A 27266-nucleotide genomic window follows, 5' to 3' on the forward strand; every position below is an offset into this window, starting at 1 on the left:
GGTTTGACAGTCTGATCGATGCTTCTCTGTCTCTGGATCTGTTTTTATTAATTAGTTTATGTTGTTCATTATATTCCATAAATGATTGAGATCGTGTGATATTTATCTTTCTCTAACTGGATTACTTCGCTTAGCATAATGCTCTCCAGATCCATCCATGCTGCTGCAAATGGTAAGAATTCCTTCTTTTTTACAGCAGCATAGTATTCCATTATGTAGATGTATCAAAGTTTTTTAATCCACTCATCTACTGATGGGCACTTAGGCTGTTTCCAAATCTTAGCTATGGTGAATTGTGCTGCTATGAACATAGGGGTGCATATATCCTTTCTGATTGGTGTTTCTAGTTTCTTGGGATATATTCCTAGAAGTGGGATCACTGGGTCAAATGGGAGTTCCATTTTTAGTTTTTTGAGGAAACTCCATACTGTTCTCCACAGTGACTGCACCAGTCGAGGCAGGCTTATCTTTAAGGATAGAACATATTTACCTCAGTATCTATTATGTATAAAACACATCTGACTTTGACAAAAAATAATTGTGAAATTGTCTTAGTCTGCTCAGGCTACCATAGCAAAATGCCATAGACTAGGTGGCTTAAACAGCATAAATTTATTCCCACAGTTCTGGAGGCTGCGAAGTCCAAGATCAGGGTGCCAGAATGGTTGGGTTCTGATGCGAGCTCTCTACCTAACTTTCAGATGGCTGTCTTCTCATGTCTCCATACAATAAGAGAGAGAGAAATAAAGTTCACTGATGTCTCTTCTCAGATGAGCACTAATCCCATTATAATGGCCTCATCCTTATGAGCTTATCTAAGCCTAATTACCTCCCAAGGGCTCCATCTCCAAATAGGGCCTCAACATATGATGGGAGGAGGGGCACACAGACAAAATGGCAAGAAAAATAAAAATCTGAAGAGACAAAGTAATAATCAGAACCATACAAAAATATGACACAGTTGTTGGAACTATATTACAAGGAATTTAAAATAATTATAATTAAGATGTTAAAGGATCTAATGGAAAAGTTAGACAGCATGTAGAATCAGACAGATAGCAGAGAAATGTCAACTATAAGAAAGAATCAAATAGAAATGCTAAAAGAAACATATTCACTAACAAAGATGAAAAATGCCTTAAAGAGGGCCATCAGTAGACTTGACACAGCAAAAGAAAAACTGATGGAACTTGAAAATAAGTCAATAGAAATTCTATAAAGTGGTAAGGAAGAGAAAAAAATAAAATGTGGAAGAAACAGAACAGAGCAACCAAAAGCTGAAGGAAAATACCAAATGGTAAAATACACATGCAATTGGAGTAGAGAGAGAGAGAATATGAGACAAGAAAAAACATTTGAAGAGATAATAGCTAAGAATTTTCCTCAAATCACAGACCTAAGGAGCTCAAAAAACACCATGAAGGATAAATACCAAAACCAAAACCCAGTCCTTGGCATATCAAATTTGTATTAGTTTGCTAGGGCTACCACAACAAAGTTCCATAGACTGGGAGGCTAAAACAACAGAAATGTATATTTCACAGTTCTGAAGGCTGCAAGTTAAAGATCAAGGTGCTTGACAGGATTGGTTTTCTCTGGACCACCTTCTCTTGGCTTGCAGATGGCTGTCCTCTTGCTGTCTCTTCACATGGTCATCCTTCTGTCCGTGGATGTCATCCATAGTGTCTCTTTTCTTACTAGAGGCCCAGTGCATGAATTTGTGCACCAGTGGGGTCCCTCGGCCTGGCCTGTAGGATTGGGCCAAAACCAGCTCTCTGATATCCCCTGAGGGGTCCTGGATTTGAGAGTGTGCAGGCCAGGCCAAGGGACCCCACCGGTGCACGATTGGGGCTGGGAGGGACGTGGGAGGTTGGCCGGCCAGGGAGGGACTGTGGGAGGGCTCCAGCGCATGTCCGGCCTGTCTTGCTCAGTCCTGATTGGCCGGATCTTAGCAGCAAGCTAACCTACCAGTCAAAGTGTCACAGTGACTGGTCGACAGGTCAACTGTCTACCCCCTGGTAGTCAGTGTACGTCATAGCGAGTGGTTGAACGGCCTTAGCATATCATTGGCATATTACACTTTGATTGGTTGAATGAATGACTGGACACTTAGCATATTAGGCTTTTATTATATAGGATAAGGATATCAGTCATAATGGATTAGGGGCAACCTTTAACAGTCTCATTTTAATTTAATCACCCTTTTAAAGGCTATATCTCCAAATAAGTCACATTTGGGGGTACTTGGGATTAGGACTTCAACATATGAGCTTTGGGGAGACATAATTCAATTTATATCAATATTCAAACTGCTAAAAACAAAAAAAGAAAAACTTAAAAATACACACAGAAAAAACTTACCTACAGAAGGACAAGGATAGAAATTATAGCAGACTTCCTACCCCCCAGAAACTGTGCCAGTAAGAAGACAATGTACTGACATATTTAAAGTGCTGAAAGGAAGAAAACTGTTAACCCAAATTCTTTGCTCAGCAAAAATACTTTTCATAAATGATAGAGAAATGCTTTTGCAGACAAATACTTATGAAATTCACTGCCAGTATACATAGTTTGCAAGAAGTATAAAAAAACAAAAGAAAACAAAAGTCCACAAACTTTAGGCATGGTACTTATGTGAGGTGATGGAGATGTTAATTAACACTGTTGTAATTATTTTGCAATATATATGTATCCTATATAATAAAAGGATGATATGAAAATTGACCAAACAGTGGAACGACCGGTCGCTATGACATGCACTGACCACCAGGGGGCAGACACTCAACACAGAAGCTGGGCTCCTGACTGGTGAGTGCAGCGGCGGTGGTGGGAGCCTCTCCCGCCTCCATGGCAGCGCTAAGGATGTCTGACTGCTGGCTTAGGCCCGCACCCCACAAGGAGCGGGCCTAAGCCAGCAGTCAGACATCCTCCAAGGGCTCCTGGACTGCAAGAGGGTACAGGCTGGGCTGAAGGATGCCCTCTCCCCTGAGTGCTCGGATTTCGTGCACTGGGCCTCTAGTATCAAATAATCACATTGTACACCTTAAACTTATGCAATGTTGTATGTCAATTATATCTCCATAAATCTGAGGGGGGGGGGGACTTTAGGCACAAAGAATGTGAAATAGATCAGAAAATTGGATATACACAAAAATTAAAATGGAATAATGGAGTAAATGAAATGGAATAAATGAAAGTAAAATCTATTTTTTCTTTAGATTTAAATGTGCTAAAGGATAACTGTTTATCCAAAGCAAAGTAATAATAATGTGTTGTCTTATATATAGCTTGTGTAAAAGTAAAATAGATGATGAAAATAGCACAATTGTAAAATTTACTGATAAGTTCTAAAAATACTTAATGGAGGATTTATTTTTAAATAAAAAAATTACTCCAGAATGTAAGTAGAAAGAATAGTAACTATGACTTTAGAAGATTTTGAAAAAAAAGTAATAAAAAGAGATAGCCTTAATAGATACGAAAAAGTATTTGTTGTGGACTAAATTGTGTGCCCCCAAATTCATATGTCTCTTTGGTAATACATTTATATCGACTTTACATTTAACTGGAATCTTATCTGGGTAGAGAATGTTCTACCTCAAAACTTTATAGAGTCCTGGCCAGGTGGGTCAGTTCACAGGTTTGATTCCCAGTCAGGGCGCATATCTAGGTTGCAGGTTCTATGCCTGGTCAGGGCAAATACAGGAGGCAACCAATCTATGTTTCTCTCTCACATCTATGTTTCTCTCTCTCTCTCAAATTAATAAAAACATATCCTTGGGTGAGGATTAAAAAAAAAAACCTCCATAGATATTGTTTCATGTTTTTCTGATATTTAGAGTAAGAGGCCAAGCTTATCTTTCTCTGTAGTCATCCCACTTTTAAATTTTGTTTTTAGCCCTTTTTGTCTTTGGAATTTAAAATTCCCACAATAATTATCTAAATAAAAATTTATCTTCATAAATGTTTTGACAACCCCTTTGAGTTCCATAATAGTGCCCTTTTGAGTTCATATGTGAAGATTTCTTTTTTTCTGGTAATAGTCTCTACTTCATGACTTTTATGTTTCCCTTACATGTACATCTCTTAATTTTAGGATACTGCTTTTTCTTAAATATTCCTCTATTTCAGGAATCTTCAATTTGACCATTTTTATCTTTGGCTATAGTAGAAATGAAATAATAAAAGCAGCAGCTTTTGTTGCCATGCTTGGTTGTGCAGCTCTCACAGGACAACACCCCCTTGCCCTTAAAGGTCATTAAAATCCTCCATCCTCTCAGTGGTGGTAATCAGCAGGGGGAAAGCTGCTCACTCCCAATCCAGATGCATAATAAATCACATTTATTGTCTTACCAAAATCTATAGAATTTTCTTTGATTCTATTTTATAGATGAAGATATTTTTCCCCTCCTCTTTTTAATTGTTTTATTTTCTAGGTTTTTTAGGGAAATTCAAGCGGGGTGAGGGGGGGGGGTTAGTCTGCCTCTCTCCATGTTGTATCTAGAATTCAAGCCACTAATTATTTTTAAAACGTGTATTTAGACAAGGTTAATGAATTCACATGCAAGGAAAGGGTTAAATTCCACAAGTGTCAGCAAAATCTGACAAAACAGAAAAGAGGAACAGCTTTTATTAAAGAAAGTTACAGGGTGTACAGTCATTGAGAAAGTCATTGAGAAGGAAGGCTTTCACAGGAGTAGAACGGATTGCTCCTCCTTCTACTGTAACGCAGACGAGCACACACACAACACACAGACGGACAAGTGGGGTCATTCCCAGACGTTAGCCCAACGGGGAACACAGCAGCCAAGATGGATCTTAGATGGTAAGTGATTCTTATTCTTATTTTCTTATTATTTTTGAAAGGCAATTTTTAATTAAGTGACTTCAGCGGCAGGCTGAGGTTAAGGTGCTGTTTTCTTTTTTTCCTGCCCAAGATGCTAATATGCATTAAGAATGGTCTATGTGCCCATGGTCGGCAAACTGCGGCTCGCGAGCAACATGCGGCTCTTTGGCCCCTTGAGTGTGGCTCTTCCTAAGCCTTAGGAGTACCCTAATTAAGTTAATAACAATGTACCTATATAGTTTAAGTTTAAAAAATTTGGCTCTCAAAAGAAATTTCAATCGTTGTACTGTTGATATTTGGTTCTATTGACTAAAGAGTTTGCCGACCACTGGATGCTATGAAACATTAGCTAAAGTCCCAAAGCCGTTCTTCCCTTCTTGGAGTATCCACTCTAGGTTGATTCCAGAGTTATAAGGCGGGGAAGCTTTTTAGACATTTTCTGTCAAAGACATTTGACTGCCACTTGAAGGAGGGAATTATTGAGCTGCTCAAATTGTTATTGCTTGTTGTTGTTTTTTAAGTGGTTAATTTTGTAAATTTGTTTTTCAAATATTTCAATGTTGCAGTTGTTGATGTCAAGAATCATGAAATTTTAAAATGTCTGCATAAACATGACTAATAGAGAGTAAATTTTGTGTATACCAACGTCGGTTTGGCAGGGAGCTGGGTTAATGCGATAGAGAAGGTAGAAAGGGACAGGCTAAGGAAAAGGAAGAGGAAGATGAGGTATAAAAAGAAAATACAGAACCCAGATAATGAGTCACAAATAAACCATGGGAGATTCTGAGTGGGGTGAGGTGATGGAAAAAAGCAGAGTAATTCAATTAGCTACTAGGCATTGAACATGCTTGGTGTGCTGTGTACTTTACTGTCATCTCACTGAATTTTAATCTTTGCCATGACTCTCAGGAAAATGCTATCATCACTGTGTTTCATGAGTGAGATAACTGGCTGAAGAGGCTAAAGTTCACACCGCTCATAAGGGTCAGGGCTAAAATCTTTCTTGCCGGTTGGTTGTTCACCACAGGGTTTCTCCATGCCCTGGCAGTCCCCTATGGCTGTGACTTACTGGAAGGGGTCACACCTCCCTTCTCTTGGATCGTGGCAGCTGGGGTCAGTTGTTATTTACTACTGGTCTTTGAAAATCTAAGACCAGTCGTAAATAATCTACCCAGTGCTTACTGGTTTGGAAAACGGCTTTGCTCCTTTTTCTTCAGAAGATTAGAATTTGATTTCCAAGTAAAGATTACTTTTCCCTCCAGTGGAATTTTGAAATGTTACACATGTGTGAAAAATATTTTCAGAATTTATAATTTTTGTGGAGCCACAGAAATGGTACCACTTAATTATGTTAATACTGCTTGTAGATGTCTATAGAACCACAGGCCACTGTCTAGATTCTCCTTGTTTCAAAGTGCTTGGAAATTGATTATGAGCAGGAAATTTTAGAATACAAATGACCAATAAATAATGTTTAGTCTTATCTGAAATAAAAGAAATACAAATTAAAACAGTGAAATACTATTTTTCTTTTATCAAAGTGGCATGCTTCTCAGGAGGGAGGAACATTTTATGTCCTTATTACCAGACGATGGTAATATCTTTCTGGACAATAATCTGTTGATTCATATCAAAAGCCCTTAAAGTGTGTATTTCCTTTAGCCAAGCAGTTTAACTTTTAGGACTTTGTTGTAAGGACATAATCATAAATGTCTGTAAAGTTTTAGGACATGAATATTTTTCTTGCCATTGTTTCTATTAGGGAAAGTCTTGGAAATAAGTGTGTGAACATAGGTAAGTGGTTAATTAGGGAGTATCCATATATACCATACAATCATTAAAAATTCTATTGTAGAACAATTTTTGATATGTTTAGTTTAAGAACAAAAAAATCAGAATGTTTATTACATACATGATACCTGTATACACACAACATTAATCAGAAATATAGATAATTTTGATTTTCTACTTTGTGTTTTTAAACTTGGATTAGATGTGCATGCAGAAAAATAAATTTAAATATCTAAGAAAAAGAAACCAATAACTCAGAATTTGTAAAATTTCATTGTTAGGGCTTTGGCCCTTTGTACTTTTTTTTTTTTTGTATCTTGACTCCTCCTCAAATATACCAACTTTACCCATAATTCACTAGATCCTAATAGGCTTGTTTTCATAGGATGTTCTATGTAGAAGACAGTAGAGCCCTCATTTTCTTATTTTATGGATTTGATGGCATGGCTCTAGAGAGTGAGTTGCATGTTGGGAGAAAGAATAGTGTAGTGGTTAAGTGGCTAAACTTTGGAACATGAGTACTAGGGTTTGAATTCTAGCTTCTCCCACTTTCTAGCTATATGACTTTGGACAAGTTGCTTAATAATTGTAATCCTCAGTTTTTTATGTTTATTACAGGCATAATTGTGACTTGTTATAAGGTGGTTATGAGATTTTAATGTGATAATCCATGTAAAGTGCTTAGGACCTTGTTCTGATAATTACTCAGTAATTATTATTAGTTGTTTTTACTACTATTACTGTTAGAATTTAGAAATAGAGAAAAAGTGATTTGTCTAAGATTATACAACTATTGATGGCAATATGATGGCAATAAGAAGGTTTTCTGATGACAATAGGAAGGTTTTTTCAAGCAGGTGGTTAATACCCTCTGAGCCCGTCAGGACAGCCCCAGGCTCGGCTGCAAGGGAAGCTGACCTGAAACAGGCAGAGCCTAAGAACAAGGCCAGCCACTTCAAGGGAATGACTGATCACAATGGGAAACCAAATGCTGGAGAGGAGGGTGCAGCTAAGGAAGCTAAGAACGAGGTTAGGCACAGAAATAAATCCTGGAGCAAAGAGCTAGTGCAGGAAGGAAGAGATAACTCAGATACTTTTATAGACCTTCAGCTGTGGACTTCATGGGGAAGGGTGTCACGTTGGTTTAAAAATCCAAGGTATGGGTGAATAGACAAATAGGGTACATGATGGAATTGCAAGTATAGCTACGAGAAGATGCCTTACAGATAGTAATAAAAGAGGATGAGGTAGAAACTGGGAGGGACAGGACAAGGAGCCTCGAGAGCCCAGGCATCCAGTCATGATTATCCTAAAGTCATAGCCTAATTTTGAGCGGTCATACATAAATAAGCAGAGATAATGATAAAATTTGCTTTAAAAATTCCTCTGGCAGCAGAACTCAGAATTGATTTGAGGTGACAAGGAAATCATTCAGAAAACTATTGTAATAATTCAAGGACGGGTGTTAGGGACATGAAACCAGGGTACTTATGGTGGGACCAGAGAGGTGAGGATGCATTTAAAAGATATTTAAGAACTACAGTTGACAGGATTTTGGTTTTGACAGATGTGGAGCTTGGAAGAAGAGATCTAAATACATGGTGGCATCCTTCCCCCCAAAATAGGGGATCTATAGGAAGTGGATTGGGTTTGGGCAGGGGAAAAGAGAGGGCAGAAGTTGAGTCCATTTTTTAAAATACTGAATTTGAGATTGTGTGGAGCAGGTGAATGGTGATGTGAAAGTAGACAAGTGGATATACAGGCAAAACTCAAGAAAGGGATATGGGCTGGAGTCTTTAGCATAAGTACAGCTGATAGTTGAAATTCCTGTTGTGGGTGAGATCACTAGCGAGAGATGGTAAAGTGAGAAGAAGCCAAGGATGGAACTTGTAAAACTTTGAAATTTAAGGAGGTAGGATGAAGAGTCCAAAATAAATTCCAAGGAGGGACCATAGATTGGAGCAAAGCAGGAGAGAGATGCAAGAAAGAGGAGGATGTGTCCATGGAAAGACAAAACATATTTACCAAACTTCTACATTGAGCACATGAGGTACAATAGGAAAAGTGACTCTAGCAACTCAGTTTTAAGGTTGAATTGTGTTCCCTCAAAATTCATATGTTGAAGTCTTAACCATCAGTACCTCAGGATGTGATCATGTTTGGAGATAATCAAGTTAAAATGAGCTCATCAGGGTAGGCCCTAATCCAAAATGACTGGTGGTTTACAAAGAAGAAGAAATTTGGATGCAGAAACACAGATAGAGAGAAGATGGTGTGAACAGACATGGAGAAGAGGGCCATCTACAAGCCAATGAAAGATCCCTCCTTGGAACAGATCCCCCCCCGCCACCCCTCCACAGTCCTTGGGAGGAATCAGCACTCCCAACATCTTTATTTTGGAACTCTGACTTCGAGAACTATGAGACAATACGTTTTTGTGGCTTAAGCTACTCAGTTATGGAACTTTGTTACTACATCCTGTCAACATAAGAATGTCTAAACCTGTAGAGAATTTTTATAAGAGTTTATTTGATCCAAACTGATGACAATTGCTGGGAAACAAGATCTCAAATGCTCTGAAGAGTGACAGTTCTGCAGTTTCTTTTATGCATTTGGAATTAAGAAGGGAATATAGGAAAGATTACATGAAGGTGAAAGAAAGCAAGGCAGGGATTGAATGACAGGATAGTTAACAAGATTATGTGCTCTCTTAAAAGTGACTACGCTTCTGAGGGGTCTGCAAAAGAAGCATTTCAATGGTGTATTAACCTAGATGCACAAAAACAATGGACAGGGCTTGGTCAAGGCAAAGATAAACCTTTGAGTTAAGAAGTTATAAGCCTAGGACCTGCCCAGTTAGGAATTATTTTTTTTATCACATCACTCTGTGAGGTTACTCTCAGATTTATTACAGTGCCCCTTTTCATCCACTATTCCTAATAAATGAATACATTTGGTAAATGCTTCCTGCACACCTCCTACTGGGGATGTGCCCGCAACCAAGGTACATGCCCTTGACCAGAATCAAACCTGGGACCTTTCAGTCCGCAGGCCGATGCTCTATCCACTGAGCCAAACCAGTTAGGGCAGCCCCCTTTGCCCCCCGCACAAATTTCGTGCACCGGGCCACTAGTACCTTAATAAGAGTGCATACTGCCAGAGAAAGAAACTGAATACATGTCTCAGATGTGGGAGGGGGAGTGTCTAAAATCATTAGGTTACCTAAGTGAAGAGGAGAAAAATGTTTCACAAAGCAGAGAGTAGTCACAGGATCAAATTCTGCAGAAAGGTGAAGTAGGAGAATGACTGAAAATGTCAATCCTGAGGCCTTTAGTGACCTTTGTAGAATACTCCCAGATAAGTAGGAGTAGACCTCAGAGAGCTGAGAACATGGAGACAGCAAATAGACTACTGCTGAAAAACATTCGGTGACGAAAGGGGACCTCTTCACTGGACCAAACTTGCCTCTACTGTCCATAAAGAGCCACAGGGAAACAACTTGAGTTGAGTCAGCCGAACCTGGAGTATCCTCTAACTTAACAGCTAAACACGGGAGAGAAAAGTCAATACTTCCTATTCCACTCAAAACTGGTTTGGGAAGGATTTCAGGAAGAAAACGATTTTTGTAGTTGTCATTTTACACATTGGGATTTTGGTACAAACACAGATTCCACTCTGTTTTGTTAAGCCATAGAAAGTTGTTATTCAAGGCTTCTCAAAGATGAAACCCATGGTGAATTTGGTGATGAAAAGAAGAAAACAAGTTTGAGTGAAATTTTGGGGATCACCTATCATTTATTTCAATAAGCAGGGGGGAAAAACACCCATAGACTTGGAATGGAGAAGTATTAAAGCACTTTCTTAGAAAGCTTTGAACTCAAAATAAGTCTTAAATTTTCTTTCCATAGTCTCAGGGATTTGATTGCCAAATAACCCAATGTCACAGTTCTATATTAGGGAATCAAATTAATCAGATTTTACTAAAAAAATCTAATAAAAGACCGAATAATAATAAAAAGAATGAAGTAAACCAGTCACTACCAGCCAGAAATTCCCATGGAGCAAAATCTTAAGTAAATACCCAAAAGATAAACCTAGACCATCATGCCCATCTTACAAATATTTTCAACCAACTAAAGAATAAATCTTTATCAAGAACCTGATAGTTCTAAGGCTTTGTGAAGAAATAGCCAACATGTAGTTTTAATAGTCTAACTGGGAATATAAAACAATTATAAAATGACAAAAATGCCCTACCTGGTTTGGCTCAGCCTACAGACAGAAGGGTCCCAGGTTCGATTCCAGTCAAGGGTCACATGCTTGGGTTGTGGGCTCAATCCCTAGTGGGGGGCATGCAGGAGGCAGCCGATCAATGATTCTCTCTAATCATTGATGTTTCTATTTCTCTTTCCCTCTCTGAAATCAATAAAAATATATTTTTAAAAATAAAATAAAATGACAAAAGCAATCCAGTGCAGTTAATAACTGTGATTAAAAAATATAAATATAAATGACAAAAATATTCATTCTTATTAGATATTAAAGAAACACCAAGTCAAACACCAATTAGATATTTTCATTTATCAAATTAAATAGTAAAAAAACAAATGAATGATCCAATTAAAAAAGACTAAAGATATAAAAAGACACTTCCCCAAAGAGGATATGTAAGTACAGGTGACAAGTAAGTACATGAAAGGATGTTCAATGTCATTAGCCATTATGGGAATTAAAATTAAAACCACAGTGAGCTATCACTGCACACCTATCAGAATGGCTAGAATCTATCTATATATATACTTTTAAAAGCCTAAGTGACCGTCTGACTGCTCAACCTGTAGCTATGATGTGCACTGACCACCAGGGGGCAGATGCTCAATGCACAGGCATGGAAACATGGAACAGACTGATGAATCTCAGAGGGGTGGGGGGAGGGCGGAAAGAGATCTTATATGCATACTAGAGGCCTGGTGCATGGATTCATGAACCAGTGGGGTCCCTTGGCCTTGTCTGCAGGGATTGGGCCAAAACTGGCAGTCTGACATCCCCCAAGGGGTCCCAGATTGTGAGAGGGTGCAGGCCAGGCCAAGGGACCCCACCGGTGCATGAATCTGTGCACCGGGCCTCTAGTAAAAAATAAGAAAATAAACCTGTCATAAGTTGAGAAGCATCTGTACAAGAAAATACCCATTCTGGCCACTGCCTATTTCTCTATGTTCTAGTGTTTTCAGTTCATTCAGTACCTTTGTTCCAGGCACTGTGCCACACATTAGAAGTACACCAAAGATAAGTAAATATGATTTCTTTCCTCAAGGAGCTCAGCTTAGTGGTAAATATAGCAACTGTGATAATTTTTTTATGACAGTGAAGTGTGTGAGGTTCCACAGGAGCACAAAGGTAGCTGTTCCATTTGTCTGTAAGCATCATTGTGTCTTGAGTAAGTGTCTGTGATTAAAAAAATAAATATAAATGACAAAGTTTTGAGTCAATGCCAGAGTTTTGAGTCAGTCAGGCTGGTGTCAAATAATAGGTAGTTTTATGTTACTAGTGGTATCACCTTGGAGAAGCTACCCAGCTCCCTGAATGTCAGTGCCCCCATCTGTAAAATGTGGCTATGAGTGCTTACCAGTGCCATGAGGTTTATATGAATTTATAATAGATGTAAAAGCTTCTACACTAAATAAAAGAGAAAGATGCAAATTGACTGTACCTTCATGATTCCCACCAGCCAATTAGGAGTGAGTATGCAAATTAACCCACCAAAGATGGCAGATTAATTTGCATATGCAGGTGCTGGGTGGCCAGGGGCGGGGCGGGATGCTTGCGTTGTCGTCATGGCGACGATGCAGGCATTCTGCACTGCTCCAGCTGCTCTGGGCCTCTTATTAGCAAGGGTTTCCGTAGGCACTCTAGGTTTGCCACTCCTGACTCACAGTCTGTACCTCACCACTTGATTAGTTTTTAACTTGATTTCATCCTGCTCTGCTGAGTAATGTGAATTCACTGTAGATTTAACAATTTCAAGGAAAGAAAAAAACCTTATTTCTGTAATTTTACCAATTTAGAGGCAACCACTATGACTATTTTGACATAATCACTTGCTCTCTTGTTTCTATGTTGTCCCGGAATCTTTACAATGACCATGTGAACGAGGTGTTATTTCCCCCCGTCAAACAGTAAAATGAGGAAATTGAGGTTTAGATTGGGTGTAGTAACTTACTCAAGGTCACACAATTAGTAAGCGGCAGAGCAGAGAGGCTTACTCAAAAAGTGCTAAGCTATGCCCCCCAAAAGTATCTGCTATCTGTCTGACATTCTAATGATAATCATATAATATTATTGGCTAGAAATTCAAACAGATTCAATTCTATATCCTGCTAAAATCTTGAGGTCACCAGCTGTGTGTCCCTGGGCAAGTAGCCTAACTTCTTTGACATTCAGCTTCCTCATCTATAAAACTTTGTATGTTTATTGTATAGATTAAATGAACCAATACTTTTAAAGTTCTTAGCAGAACTTTTTAAACTTATAAACAATCAGCTCAGAGTTATTAACTTTAATGACAGTTACTGGACCTGTTACTGTACTGAGAATGCAAAGGGGAATGAAAGATATTCCCTGCCCTTAACTCAGGACATGACAGACATATGAACAGTGACATTAAAAATACATATATATTTTTTTGCTTGGCAAGCATGGCTCAGTGGTTGACTGTTGATCTATGAACCCGGAGGTCATGGTTCCATTCCTGGTCAGGGCACATGCCTGGGTTGCGGGCTCAATCCCTTGTGTGGGGCGTGCAGGAGGCAGCCAATCAATGATTCTCTCTCATCATTGATGTTTCTATCTCTCTCTCCCTTTCTCTTCCTCTCTGAAATCATTAAAAAACATATTTAAAGAAAATTTAAATCTTTACTTGAGGACGGGGGCGGGGGACATCAATGTGAGAAAGAAACATAGACCAGTTGCCTCCCTCCCATAAGTACCCCAACTGGGGATCAAACCTGCAACCTAGGTATGTGCCCTGACCGGGAATCAAACATGCAACCTTTGGTGTACAGGATGATGCTACAACCAACTGAGCCACCTGGCCAAGGCATGAACAGTGAATTTTTAACACAATGACGAAGCTGTTATAATGGAAGAATAAATATTGTTATTCGAGAGGGAGGAAGATACAAATATGGTGAAAAGAGAGGGAAGGATGGCTGGGAAGTGTTCAACTGTGAACTAAGGAGTCATCTGGATCTCAAAGGAATAGTAGAGTTTTGCAAACAGAGAAGGCAGGAAAGACATTTCATGCAGAAGGAGAATAGCTTCTACAAACACAAAGAAGGCAAAAAGTCTAAAAAGGTCTGGGAATCAGGGAATAGTGAATAGTTCATGTATGACTGGAGGGTAAGTTATACGGGGTGATTGATAGAAGCAGAAGAGAAACACTACATTCAGGCTTTGAAGGGCACTTGTGAAAGATCTTGTGTGCTCTGGTAAGAAATATGAAGAACAGATATCAAGTCTTTAAAGTAAGGACATTTTGTGAACAGATTGTTTTTGATGAAGGGCAAGTAGTAAGAATAGTGAGAGTGGGAAGGGGACTTGACTTGGGGTGGTAAATATACAATACAATATACAGATGATGTATTGTAGAATTGTATGCCTGAAACGTTTATAATTTTACTAGAGGCCCGGTGCACAAATTTGTGCACCAGTGGGAGGTCCAATAGGGCCAGCCTGGCTGGGGGGAGGGGCCATGGGCTATTGGCTGGCAGGCCCCACCCCCAATGGGGGGGGAGCTGATCAGGAGTGGAGCTGGCTGGGGGGAAGGGCTGCCGGTGGTTGGCTTGGTGCCACTCCCGCACCTGCTCTACCATCTGACCTGTGGGGCGATAGATTGGGACCAGGCCCCCCACTCAGCTCCCTCAGTGCTGTGAGCCAGGCAGCGGCCCCACCCCCAGCCGCCACCGTGGGGCGATCGGCAGGGTGATTGGGCCCCCGCTCACACCCACTTTGACCTGGCACCAGCTACTCACCTGCTCCACCATCCCACCGCAGTTCCACTCTTTTCAGGGCCCATAGGGGCCGGCAGTGCCTCCACTGCCTCCTGCTGCCAGTGCTGTGTCGCTGATGCCTTCCATGTTCCACACCGCCCCCTGGTGGTCAGCGCACGTCATAGTGAGCAGTCGAACTCCTGGTCGAACAATTTGCATATTAGGCTTTTATTTTATAGGATTAACCAATGTCACCCCAATAGATTTGATTTTAAAAAAAGGTTTTAAAAAAAAAGAATAGTGAGAGGGAACCAGCCAGGAGGCTATTACAGTAGTTCAGACAAGAGGTGACGTAGACCCCCAGATTAGCCGCCAATGAATTGGAAGTGGGTGGTGAGAAATAGAAAGTGGAGGGTGACATAATACAATAGTGAAATCCAAGGTATGAAAATGGTTTGGTCCGGTCTTGCTTACACCACAGTCATCCCAAAGGACCAAAACAAAAACAAAGAAACCTCTTTTAAAAATAATCTCTTTTGTTTGTATGCAAATAGGCCATGCAGAGTGAAAATGCAACTCAAGTGAGATGACGAGTGCAATATTTTGTCTCCAATCCGTGAAACGCAAAAATCGAATTGGTTTACCAATATTGTCCTTAAACATTCAACTCCTCACATTAAAACTGTAGCCAACCAGTATAAGACTGATGTGTGATTGTTTTCGATCATAAATCAGATCTGAGGAAAGCTAGTTAAGGCCCCTTTCAAAAGAGGCCATTCCTTACATCACTCAAGAGTAAGAGAAGTAACATCTTGTTTTACTGGAAAATTCCTTTCAAGTAGCAACAGCTCTGTGATAGCGGACCTTTGCCATATTTTAGCAAAGATATGCAAAGAGAGCTGCAAAATGACACCTCTATGGTTCTGCATCACCACTTGAAAACTACAAGTGCAAGTTGATAAATGCATATTTTAAGGGTTCTCAGAAGTCTATGAGCATTGCTTTTGGTTACTAAGACGCCACAGGGAAGTGAACCTTGGGGGGTGCAATGCCCTCTCCCTTAACCCTGTTGTGAAATGGAAGCTTCAAAACATCCAGTTTTGTTTTGTTTTGTTGTTTTGTTTTTTAAACAAGCTTAGTCATATTGTCTGTGTTCTGTATGCTCCAATCTATTTTATCTTACTCTGTAGTGCATATTTTACTTATACTCTTATATAAATATTTTGCATAAAAAGGTGCTTTCACACATCTTCATGCTTCCCTAAATTTGAAATTTGCTGCCATTTGTTAAAATGTGCTAGTTTTGTTTTGCATTATATTCTTTCCTCTGAGCACGTAGAAAAAAAAATGTATGGACTTAACTCTTCAAGCAACTTTTACATTCGGAATATTAGCTCATTTTATTTCTTCTGAGGTTGTAAAGGAAATGGCAGGTGGCAGATACTTTGTGAAAGAAATGACAGTTTATCAGAATGTGTAAGCACACACCCTCAAGCAAACGGGCCACTTTCCATTCAGAGATCACAATCTTCTGAATTTGGGTTTAACATTCCCAGGGAACAGCAAAGATTGAAAGGGTGATAAGCTTGGAATCAGATACTTTGTTGAATTCTGAAAGTGCCATCACTGATATTGGTAGCTTATTGGTAATGTGTAAGCTTGCTGCTGTATGTGTTTCATTCATCTTGGAAATATTTTACTGAGTCTTATTTGTTCACTAATAGGCCACCTTTTGTGTATTGTTTTGTAAACCTTACTGAATGGCTAGAATATAGGATTACTAAATTAGGAGTTCAAGACCACTTAGTCTACCCTTCCCGTGAGTGAGTTGTCTCTACCATGCCATCCATGACTAGTGGTCATGCAGACACCATGGCCATTTAAATTATAAAGTGAAGAATAACCCGTATCTCTTGGAGAAGCCCATTCCTGAGATAGAGGGCCTGGGGAATTTTTTGCTTAATATGTTTTTTTTCTTTATTGATTTGAGAGAGAGAGAAAAGGAGAGAGAGAGAGAGAGAGAAAGAGAGAGAGAGAGAGAGAGATTAATTGGCTGCCTTCTGCACACACCCTGTCTAGGGATCAAGCCCACAACCTGAGCATGTGCCCCGACCGGGAATTGAACTGGTGACCTTTCACTGCACAGAATGATGCTCAATCAACTGAGCCACACTGACCAGGGCTGGGGAATTTTTTCTTAATTGTGATCTATATGACCTAGTAAAACTACTTCATGCTCTTAAGATGGTATTTAATCATTATGATACATAAGTGAAGTTGTTTATGTTGAAAATCACTTGGTGGCAAGTACCTTGACATTATTAGATTGTGCAGGTGTTTCTTACACTCACCTGCAGGCTCTGGGAAGGCAAGGACTCACCTTGGATCCCAGGACCAGCCCAGGGCCTGTACTCAATCAGGACTGGTTCAGTATTTGTTGAACGAATGATGGCAAAGTAAAAAGTGGAAATTCCAATGGTGCAATTATAGCTATTGATGTTAAAGTATTGTTGGAAAACGTTAAATGTTACTGAGATACAAAAATGGGTAGGAATAAATGTAAAGCATAAAAATGTGTGAATTTGCGTGTCACTAGAGCCTATAGTTACTACCAGTTCTGATGGACACCCTGGCACCACCCCTGCAACTCTGCCCACGCCCTTTCATGAGGTGCTTGTTCACAGGCGGGCAAGCAAGCTGGGACAGCTGCCCTGGGTGTGTTCTTGCGCTTTTAATCCTGATCTCTAGTCTCCAGGGGGTGAGTTATGAGTCCCTCAGTTCCACAAACTGCAGTCCTTCTCTGGCTTAGCCTTGTTTCCTGACCCATGGTCCAGTTCCCCACTAGCTCCTGGGGCTGTTCCCCAGGGATGGGCCTTGCTCCGCAGGGAGAAATGATGACGTGTCTCCTTTCACCACACTACAGATACCACACTTCCCAGAAACTCTTGATTCCGGGGGTGCCACAGCTCTACTCCCTGCACCCACCATTCTGCCATATTCCACCAGACCACCAACCCCTCTCAGATCCTGGGTGTGGAAAGATTGGCTCCTCACTTGCTGGGGTTGTTTTCCCTAGCCTGAACTCTACCCAACCCCACCTTCCTCATCTCGCCCACTTGCCCACACTGCTAAACTCATAGGTCATCTGAAGGCCAAACCTACCCCTGGTACGATGGTACTCCTTTTTCTAAACTGCATGCATCACGATGCTTACCCTTTCGACATTTTTTTCTTAACCTCCTTTTTTTTCCTTTTTTTTAAAATTTTCTTTTTTTTAAATTTCTTTATTGGTTAAGGTATTACAAATGTGTCCTCATTTCCCATTAACCCCCAACCTTCCCCCCACCCCCCTCTCATACTCTCATCCCCCTGTTGTTCGTGTCCATTGGTTTGGCTTATATGCCTGCATACAAGTCCTTTGGTTGATCTCTCCCCCTTACCCCTTCCCTCCCCTACTTTCCCTCTGGGGATTGATAGTCTGATCGCTGTTTCTCTGTCTTTGGATCTGTCCCTGTTCATCAGTCTATGTTGTTGTCTATATTCCGCAAATGAGTGAGATCATGTGGTATTTATCTTTCTGACTGGCTTAACCTCCTTTTAATACGTGCTAATGTAATTTTCAGTGTATTTTGCTGCTGAAGTCAGGTATGTTTTATTTACCTACCATTTGATTTTGAGAGAAAGTGCAGACAAGAATCTTTTGCACTCACTTGATAGGATCTTACAAATAACTGTTGGCGTCTTACAAACAACTGGTTTGCCTTTCTGAGTTTTTCTTTTTTTCAGCATGCATGAATGATGGTTGTGAATTTGCATCCTGAGAAAGTCATAAAAGAAGGTACCTCAGGGCAGGGAGACCAAACAAGCCAGCCTGTGGTAGAGATTGTAAGAGTGAGGGTCTCTGCCTCCCTCAGACTCAGTTGTAGGATTTAAACATGGAGGTGGCACTGTCTGACACAATTTGAGCTTGCTACAGCAACAAAGTCTAACCTATTCCGGTGCTCTCCTCTATGAGACAAGCTGTTATATAGACTTAGTGTTAAAAAACAAACACACACACACACACACACACACACAACCATGGAGGTGGCAAAATTTTGGCTCAGACAAAGAAAAAGACTCAACCTCTAATGCTTAACTGTATAAAAGTTGCTTTTAAGTGTAGGTCAAGACTGTATCACCACCTCAAAGAAAAAAAAAGAAACTTATTACATTTCTAAGAATGTTCCTCCAGAAACATGGAACTGAAAGCTATTTTTTAAATTGATCTGGCCCTCAGAAAACAATGGGGCTTTTCTTTAATTTACCTAAGGAATTGACATAAAAATCTATGGACCTGCACCAGCAATCTGCAGAAAATGTCAAAATAGAAGGCAGAAATACAAAACTGGAGATTTTTCACAGCAACATGGTGTGTATGGTATTTGATTATATGTCTGCAATGTGGAGAAGTGAACCTTTGGACTGTGAAATTGATGCTAATTTTCTCACCCACTAGTCTAGAAGGCGTCTAAAATGCCACACCATTAATTTCGTTGCTTTACCAGGAATCAGTGCATGTGGTTAGTGTGTGTGTTTTTTAAATGAATAAACTTTATTTTTAGAACAGTTTTAGATTTACAGAAAAATTAAGCAAACAGTACAGAGAATTCCCAAACACCCCCCTTCCCTACACAGTTTCCCCTATTTTAACCATCTTGCATTAGTGTGATATGCTTGTTGCAATTAATGAATCAATATTGATACGTTATTAATAACTAAAGTCCATACTTGATATTGAGATTGTCTCTTGGTATTCTATAGTTCTATGGATTGTGACAAATTTATAATAACAAATCCACCATTACAGTGTCATAAAGAATAGTTTGACTGTACTGCACATATTTATTTGACCTCACATCCCCTGGCAACCACTGATCTTTTTACTATTTCTGTGGTTTTGTCTTTTCCTGAGTGTCATCTTGTTGGAATCACACAGTATGTAACCTTTTCAGACTGGCTTCTTCTGTTAGACAAAATGCATTTAAAGTTCCTCCATATCTTTTTGTGGCTTGACAGTGCATTTCTTTTTATCATTGAACTATATTCCATTGTATGGATGTACCATCGTTTGTTTATCCATTTACCTATTGAAGGGCATCTTAGTTGCTTCCAGTTTTTGGAGTTAATGAGTACAGGTGTTATAAATATTTACGTGCAGGTTTCTGTGTAGACATAAATTTTCAACTCATTTGGGTAAACATCTAGGAGCATGATTGCTGGATCATATGGTAGGCTTATATTATAATCATCAATTTTTATAAGAAACTAACTGGATGTGTTCCAAAGTGCCTATATAATTTTTTTTCACCAGCAATAAATGAGAGTTCTTATTAATCCACAGCCTTGTCAGCAATTACTGTTGTCATTTTTTGGGGGTGATTTTAGGCATTTGAAACGGTAGGTGTAGGAGTAGCTCATTGTTTTACTTAGCAAATTCTTAATGACATATGATACTGAGCGTCTTTTCATGTACTAATTGCCATCTGTATATCTTCTTTGGTGAGGTGTATGATCAGATCTTTTACCCATTTAAAACATCATTTTTCAATTACAGTTTACATTCAATATTATTTTGTATTAGTTTCAGGTGTACAGAATAGTGGTTAGGCAATTATATACTTTACAAAGTGGTTCCCCCATCTATATTTCACATCCCCATCTGACACTGTACATAGTTATTACAGTATTATTGATTACATTCCCTATGCTGTACTTTACATCCCCATAACTATTCTATAACTACCAATTTGTACTTTTCAATCCCTTTTTCTCCCCTCTGGCAACCAATCATTGGACTGATTTCTGTGTCTATAAGTCTGTTTCAATTTTGTTTGTTTATTCTTCTGCCCATTTTTAAATTGATTGGTCTGTTTTCCTTATCTTTGAGGGGTTTTTTTTAATATATTTTATTGATTTTTTTACAGAGAGAAAGGGAGAGAGATAGAGTCAGAAACATCGATGAGAGAGAACCATCGATCGGCTGCCTCCCGCACATCTCCCACGGGGGATGTGCCCGCAACCCAGGTACATGCCCTTGACCGGAATCGAACCTGGGACCTTTCAGTCTGCAGGCCGATGCTCTATCCACTGAGCCAAACCGGTTTTGGCTTATCTTTGAGTTTTAAGAATTCTTTGTATATTTTGGGTACCAGTCCTTTATCATATATATGTTTTACAAATATTTTCTCCCAGTCTGTGATTTGTCTTTTCATTTTCCTAACAGTTAGTATATTTATGCTTTAAGGAGAAAGGGTTCTAAAAAACACAATGTTCCAATAGCAGCAAAAGGAAGATTTCATAGCAAATGCTTTCTGTTCTCCCTCAGGCTGTGTCAGGAAACCCGGCCTGTGAGCCCAGCAGAGTTACATTGGAAGGGGAGAGTCAGGTCCTGGAGGCTGTGGCTGATGACCCTGCATCACTAGAGGTTGTGCAGCAGGGCTGGGAATGAGAACAGGACCCCACCCGGAGCTGCACCACTTCTAAATCAAGAACAATTTGGGAACTGTGTTTACGGTCCAATCCTGGGCCCCCCTTGCATGGACGCTACTATGCATCGGGTATGAATTGCTGTTCATGAATCCAAGTATGCAAGAGATTATCACTTTTTTGTCTCCTTTTATTCAACCTAATACCACCTCTGAGCCCCCATTTCTACCAGTTGGACAGGAGACTCTATCTTGATCATACAGGGGTCCCCTACCCCTCCTGCAGCCTAGTCAAAATTCAGGAAGCTTACCCGGTGCCTAGAAAGTGGCCAAAGGACCTCAAGTCCCCGGTCTGTCTTGGTTGTCATTGGCAACTTCACTCTCTAGCCCATAGTGGTCTGTGAAGCCTGGCAGCTCTCTGCCTCCATGCCACAGTGGGGGACGACATTATCTGCTAGTCTGGGCTCCCTGAGCCAAGGGCACCTCCTCTGTAGGAATGAGCCATCACCCCTGAGGTAGTTATCCCCTTGGGAGCACTGAGACAGGATGCTTGCAGTATCCTTACACCTGTGCCCTTCCCTCCCTTCCTCTTGCATCTCAAAAGCACTCTGTCTCTTTCTCTCACCTTCTAGGGCACCTGTATTGTGTCTTCCATGGGCTTTCTCAAGGGTTCAGAAGCACCTTTGACTGCTAGTACTAGTATAGGTTTCTCCTACTTTCACCCATGCCAAAATCCCTGTGTCAAGAAAACTCAGAAAACAAACACTAATGAACATTTCAATCAATAATGTTGCTGCAGTTATTTGTGGAGATTATTTTACCGTATATTGGCACCCCACCACCTGGCATAGTTTTAGACGGCCTCCTGACCACCGGCCACAGGAAGCCACCTACAGAGGGCCACAAATACATGGCTGGAATTGAAACTTTCAGCTAAGTGTTTAGATGTTGCCAAATGCCTGCAGATTTCCAGCTTTGCCTCACAGAGTGGATCCTAACTAGGTGGTCCCAGGGACCTCTCTCTTGGGCAGTGTTGAGCTGGGACTACCAGGAAGGTGTCTGTTTCTCCCACCCCGCGACCATCTGTAGCCACTCCCTTCCTGCTGCTTAGCCTTGGCTTCCTCAGACCTGAGAGCATCTGGGAGTGAGGCGCTGGAGGAAGCAGCCCCACAAAGAAAGTAGCTTTCTGAGGTTACCAGCAACTTCCTTCCCTCTAAACACAAGGAATGTATGGGGCATGGTTACAGTGTTTTGGACAGGTTCAAGCCTTGGACTGAGGAGAGGGCACAGTCCTCTCGTTGCCACGTGCAAGTCCCAGCTGGAGGGCAGAGCCTTCCCAGCACAATTATAGCCAATAGCTATAGCTGTAAGCTTGAACCTGTGGTCCGAACATGTGGCCCCATGTGCCTGTGTGATAGAGTTCAGGTGCATCAAGAATGTTGTAAACATCTTGATGACGCCCCTACTTTACCTCCTGGCATCTGCTGAAAATTAAAGACACGCTTGTGGGCGCTGGCGCTGTCTCCTCAGCAGGGAAGCAGTGTCCCACCGACACCCAGCTTTTCATTCTCATGTCTGTCTTTTTTAAGCCTTTCACAACCCCCACTCAGGGTCACTGAACCAGGCTGAGCTGGCATGGCACATAAGGCGCCCTAGGGCTGAGTATGCCATGGCCGTGCCGGCTCCCCACAGGAATTGATCTTCATGCTACCATACCTCCTCTCAGCATTTCATATTGCTGACCACCATTTGGCCACCACCAGTGTTGAAACTTCTCTGTGCTTGGCTCTTATAACTTTTGGGTAAGGCCTCCTTCTCAGGTTTTGGAATGGCACAAAACTCAAGAGGGATGGCAAATACAGTGGATGACATGTGGCAGATTCAGGGTTATTTTCATTGGCCCCAAACACTGACACACAAACAAAATGAGGCCAAGGGGTGGTGATCTGACTTGATATAAAAAAAAAAAATCATGGCCACCCACTTTCCCAATGCAACTGCTTACAGGTAAATTTGATCTCTGACCCATGAACGGAAGTAATCTTGTTATTGTCCGTTCCATCCAGTGAGCCCCCTCTGCAAGGAGGTATGTTCACAAATTCAGGGGCCCCGGGTGCCAGAGGGAGAGCTGTCAAGTTAATTAGGTCTACAGACCACATCATATGAGAAACAGTTGAGGACACTGATTATATTTAGTTGAGAGAAGAGACTATTAAGGAAATTTATAAAATCTGCTTTCCAGTATTTGGGGTGTTTTATATAAAGGGGGAAATTAATATATATATATATATGTCCTTATAGTTCCAGAAAACATGACAGGGACAACTTGATGGTACTTATGGGGCTGGGGAGTGAGGGGTGGGAGATTGGAGGTTATTAGAAAAGAAGACCTTTCTCTTATAACTGTCTTATCAGATAGTGAGTTTTTCCAACATAAGTGAGGAAAAAGAGCCTATCTATCTATCAGCGATGACATCAGGGGGACCTTGCTTGAGTGAGAGACTGGAATGATTTCTGAGATTCCTTAAACAACCTTGCAACTCTGTCTTTGAATAAGAGAATCCCATGACACCATCTCGTTCTTTATTTCTGCTGCCTGACTCACAGTATTGAGGGAGAGCTGCTCTAGGGAGAAACTGAAATATGTAGATGGAAAAGAGAAAACAATTAAACAACTTAAAAAAATAACTTACTATATGCCAGAATCTGTGCTAAACACCATATGTATGTGATCCTCTTTAATCCTCACAACAAACTCATGAGGTATTTAGTCTTACTTCTGTGAGAAAACGAAGGCTCAGAGAAATTAAGTAACTTCCCCAAGGACACACAGGCACTAACTAGTGGAGCTAGGGTTTGAACACAGATCTCTGTGATTCTAAAACCCAATGTGACGTGTTATTTTCACCCATCCTTTATTTATGAAAAATGGTATTGCTTTGAGAAAAAAGTGTTAGTGTTAACATGAAGATACTGTTTAAAATAAATTCACTTAGAGTTAAGAGAAAAACATTGAATAACAAATAACACCGATTTTACGTGGATATAAAGTGGTACTAGTAGCTAAAATGAGTGTAATTTGGGAAATACCATCCCAAGAGTTTTGATAGCAGGACCTTCCAATTTAGCCTATCTTGTGTTTTGATTGCTGAGTACCAGGAAAAGAAGAAAACTTAAAAACTAAGTAGGATATGAATTAATTATTCTGTGCTCGGATGGGTGGGTTATTTCACGTGTTACAATAAAGAAACCAAATGGACCCTTGCAAATAAAAAAAAATGATATGATTGTAAAATCCAGAGGAAAACCCCAGGTGGGGCCTATTCGATAAAGGATGAAGTTTCCAAGGTATGCACATAGACGGGCTGAGAGGAAGTGATGACCTGTGAGTCAGGGCCCAGGACCCACACAGGAGTCCTTTGGGTTTGAGAGGCCCCGTGTGGAAGGGGAAGGGTTTTACAGACCTGTTTTGGGAAGAATGATCATCACCTTTCCAGTGATAGAGGGAAGATCTTTGTGGAAAGTTCAAAGTTAGAATTGGAAAGTCCAAAGAGAAGAGAGGAAAGTAATCGTGAAGACTGAATAGCTGCATGGCATGCTCTGTGCCAGATGACTTACATGCAAATCTCCTTTGTTTTGCACAACAATGCAGCAAGGAAGCTGTTCCATTTCAAAGATGAGAAGACTGAGACTGGGAGATGCTCAGTCATTTGCCCAGAATGCAGTGGTCAAGCCAGGATTTGACTGTGGACCGCCAGTTCCAAGCCTGCAATAGCTCCCCCTGCACCACACATCCTTGCTTGAGTGAGCGTCCTCAACCCCAGACAGCAACAGCTTTCACTTTGTCACTTAATTTCTCCAGCCATGCAGGACATGGCTAGCCTCCAAGAGAGTGGGGGAGACGTGCTTGGAGAGGGCTGCCTCTCTCCTGAGCTCAAATGCTGCAGACTCAAAGGCATATAAATGTCTCCCACCTTGAGCAGGAAACTTTGCAGGGCCTGATGAGGTCAGAAAAAGAAGCCATGAATGTGGGGGCAGGATTATATTTGTAAAGCCTGTCCCTGCTGAAGCACCAGGCTTGGAAAAATCCACTGGGCATTCACATATATTTTACACTTCCACTTTGACTTGTTTACCCAGTCTCAAGAGTACCACTCATTTCTAGGAATGGTGGACCAAGGTAATAGAAACATTCTAGATTAGGACATCTAGGATTAGATTGGGATAAAATGAAAGTAGGGGCTGTGTATATCATTGGCTTCTAGCAGGATCCATGGAGAGGTAGGTACTCAATGAGTGATTTGGGAAGAAGGTGGCAGGTGAAACATCTGGTCTCCTTGCTCTCTCTGGTCTTGAAGTCCTTCCACGCCAGACACTGCCTAACACATGGCTGCCCAGTAAAACATTTGTTGAACTGAGCTGAATCTTTCCCTACTGATAAAGGCTGCACGCCTGGATCTGTCCCTCTTTTAGGGAATGTGCTTTTCTCATGTTTGTGGCTGGGGCTGTCTTTGGGGGTTTTCCTCAGGGCTTTACACTCACTCACTCTCTGAGAGTGCATTCGTAGTCATTATGATCAGTGGAAATGCCCACCTGCCAATCTTATCTGGAGCAAGAGCCCAGCCCTTTCTGGGTGTTATTTCTCTCTAGTCAGTTCCCCTTTTTGCATTTGAGTTCTGGCCTCGGCGCTAACATTTTTTCTCTCTACACGGAGTGTTGGGAAAAATGGGTAGCTCACTACGGCTCCTCTTCATTTTTTCTTGATGCCTTGCTTCTGTGTTCCTTGGGAATGCCACTGGGCTTATACATCTGGTCTCTGGGAGCTACGGTGGATGGGCATTTGTGACAGGTATGTTCTTATGAAGCTCGCGTGCCTGGGGAGCGCAGTGTGTGGTAAAGGTGCATCTGCGGCAGATGTTCAGTGGTCGGGCTGATGGCTAGCAAGAGAGCGGTAAGAAGGGGTGTGGAGTACATGCTTAAAACCATAGACCATGAGGCTTGATTCTCAGACTGGTTATGTTCGAGGTAGGGCATTACAAAACTGTGGTTCAGCCAGATTCCTTTGTCTGCTTTGATAAACTTAGCCACAGGACAGGCAGGAAATAGAAGGGGCCACTTAAACAACTGATACCCTCCCTTGGCCTTAGAGTGCTGGGGCTCCAAGCAGCTCTGCTTCAGGAGAAACTATCCAAGGATGCTGGCCTGAGCCCTTTGCACCAGTGGGAAGCCAGTGGTGGTTTAGCGGGGGGTGCGGAGGTGGCAGGCGGTAAAACTCACAGCCTCTGCGGTGGCATCTGCTTTCTCCTTTGGCCCTTTCCTTCTCCGCCAGAAACCTTTCTCCATTTCTTCTTCCCATCCAAGTGCCCCATCCCAATACTGGCCCCTCTTAGTATCAGAGACCTCAATAGCTCATTTGGAAAGAAATAGGAAACAGTCTGGGCAAAAAAAAAAGAGCCGAGGCAGTGGTTTACTGTGTTCTGTATACCATGAACATATTTGCATTTGCAAATAGGCTTAAAATAATGCCTCCATTAATAGTTATTTAAGGTTCTGGAGAGACAGGTGAAAGTAATTTGGGGCCAAGGGAACTTCCCACTCCTCTCAAATTTTTATAACGAAGGAGATGACCTGCTTCTCTGACCTGCAGCCTCAATCTTAGGACTAAGGCTTTGCACTACAATGAGTCTGTTTAATTATGTGCACAAGTTCACAGTTCTATATTATGTCTTCTGCAGATACCGTTAGTGCTGTTTACATGAGCTGTCCTGTACATAATGAGAGCTTTTTAAAATCTGTTCATTTGTGTCTGTAAATATATTTATTGAATGCTTACTGTGTCCCAGGTGCTGAGCTGTTAACAGAGCATAAAAGACATAGTCCCTATACCCTTGAAGCTTCTAGCCTAAAAAAATAACAGCATAGCAACTGTACTTCGAAGAGAAGGAAGTAAGTCTTTGTGGCTGTGGCTCATAGTTTAATCACTATGTCTTTGAGTTTGATATTTTGGTTACTCTGATATCCCTGGAGGTCAGATGTCCCTTTCTGGTGGAGGTGGAGTGGGAGTGGGAAGGAGAGGGAGAGAACATGAAAGGTGAAAAGGTGAGCCAAGCCAGGTTCCTTAGGAGAAAATCAAATACCAGATAGACGTGGGAGTGAGTTTAGGGGTCTCTGGGC

The 27266-nt window shown here is 41.0% G+C and overlaps 1 protein-coding gene and 1 pseudogene across 11 annotated transcripts in view; both read left to right on the forward strand.

Moving 5' to 3' along the window:
• Positions 1-4691: 4691 nt before the first annotated feature.
• CD86 (CD86 molecule) overlaps positions 4692-27266 on the forward strand; it is a 78273-nt gene continuing 55698 nt past the window's right edge. For 10 of the 11 annotated variants that reach the window (XM_006090947.3, XM_006090948.3, XM_014457758.2 and 7 more), the window contains exon 1: positions 25844-25941. In XM_006090947.3, coding sequence (XP_006091009.1) covers positions 25856-25941 — 86 coding nt within the window. In that variant the 5' untranslated portion in view covers positions 25844-25855. Of the gene's footprint in view, positions 4826-25843; positions 25942-27266 lie in introns of those variants that run through there. The other variant, XM_014457757.2, reaches the window with a different exon arrangement.
• Positions 18533-18663, forward strand: LOC111826492 (annotated as a pseudogene).

Source organism: Myotis lucifugus, unplaced genomic scaffold, assembly GCF_000147115.1.
Source record: "Myotis lucifugus unplaced genomic scaffold, Myoluc2.0 scaffold_84, whole genome shotgun sequence".
Classification (NCBI taxonomy): domain Eukaryota; kingdom Metazoa; phylum Chordata; class Mammalia; order Chiroptera; family Vespertilionidae; genus Myotis; species Myotis lucifugus.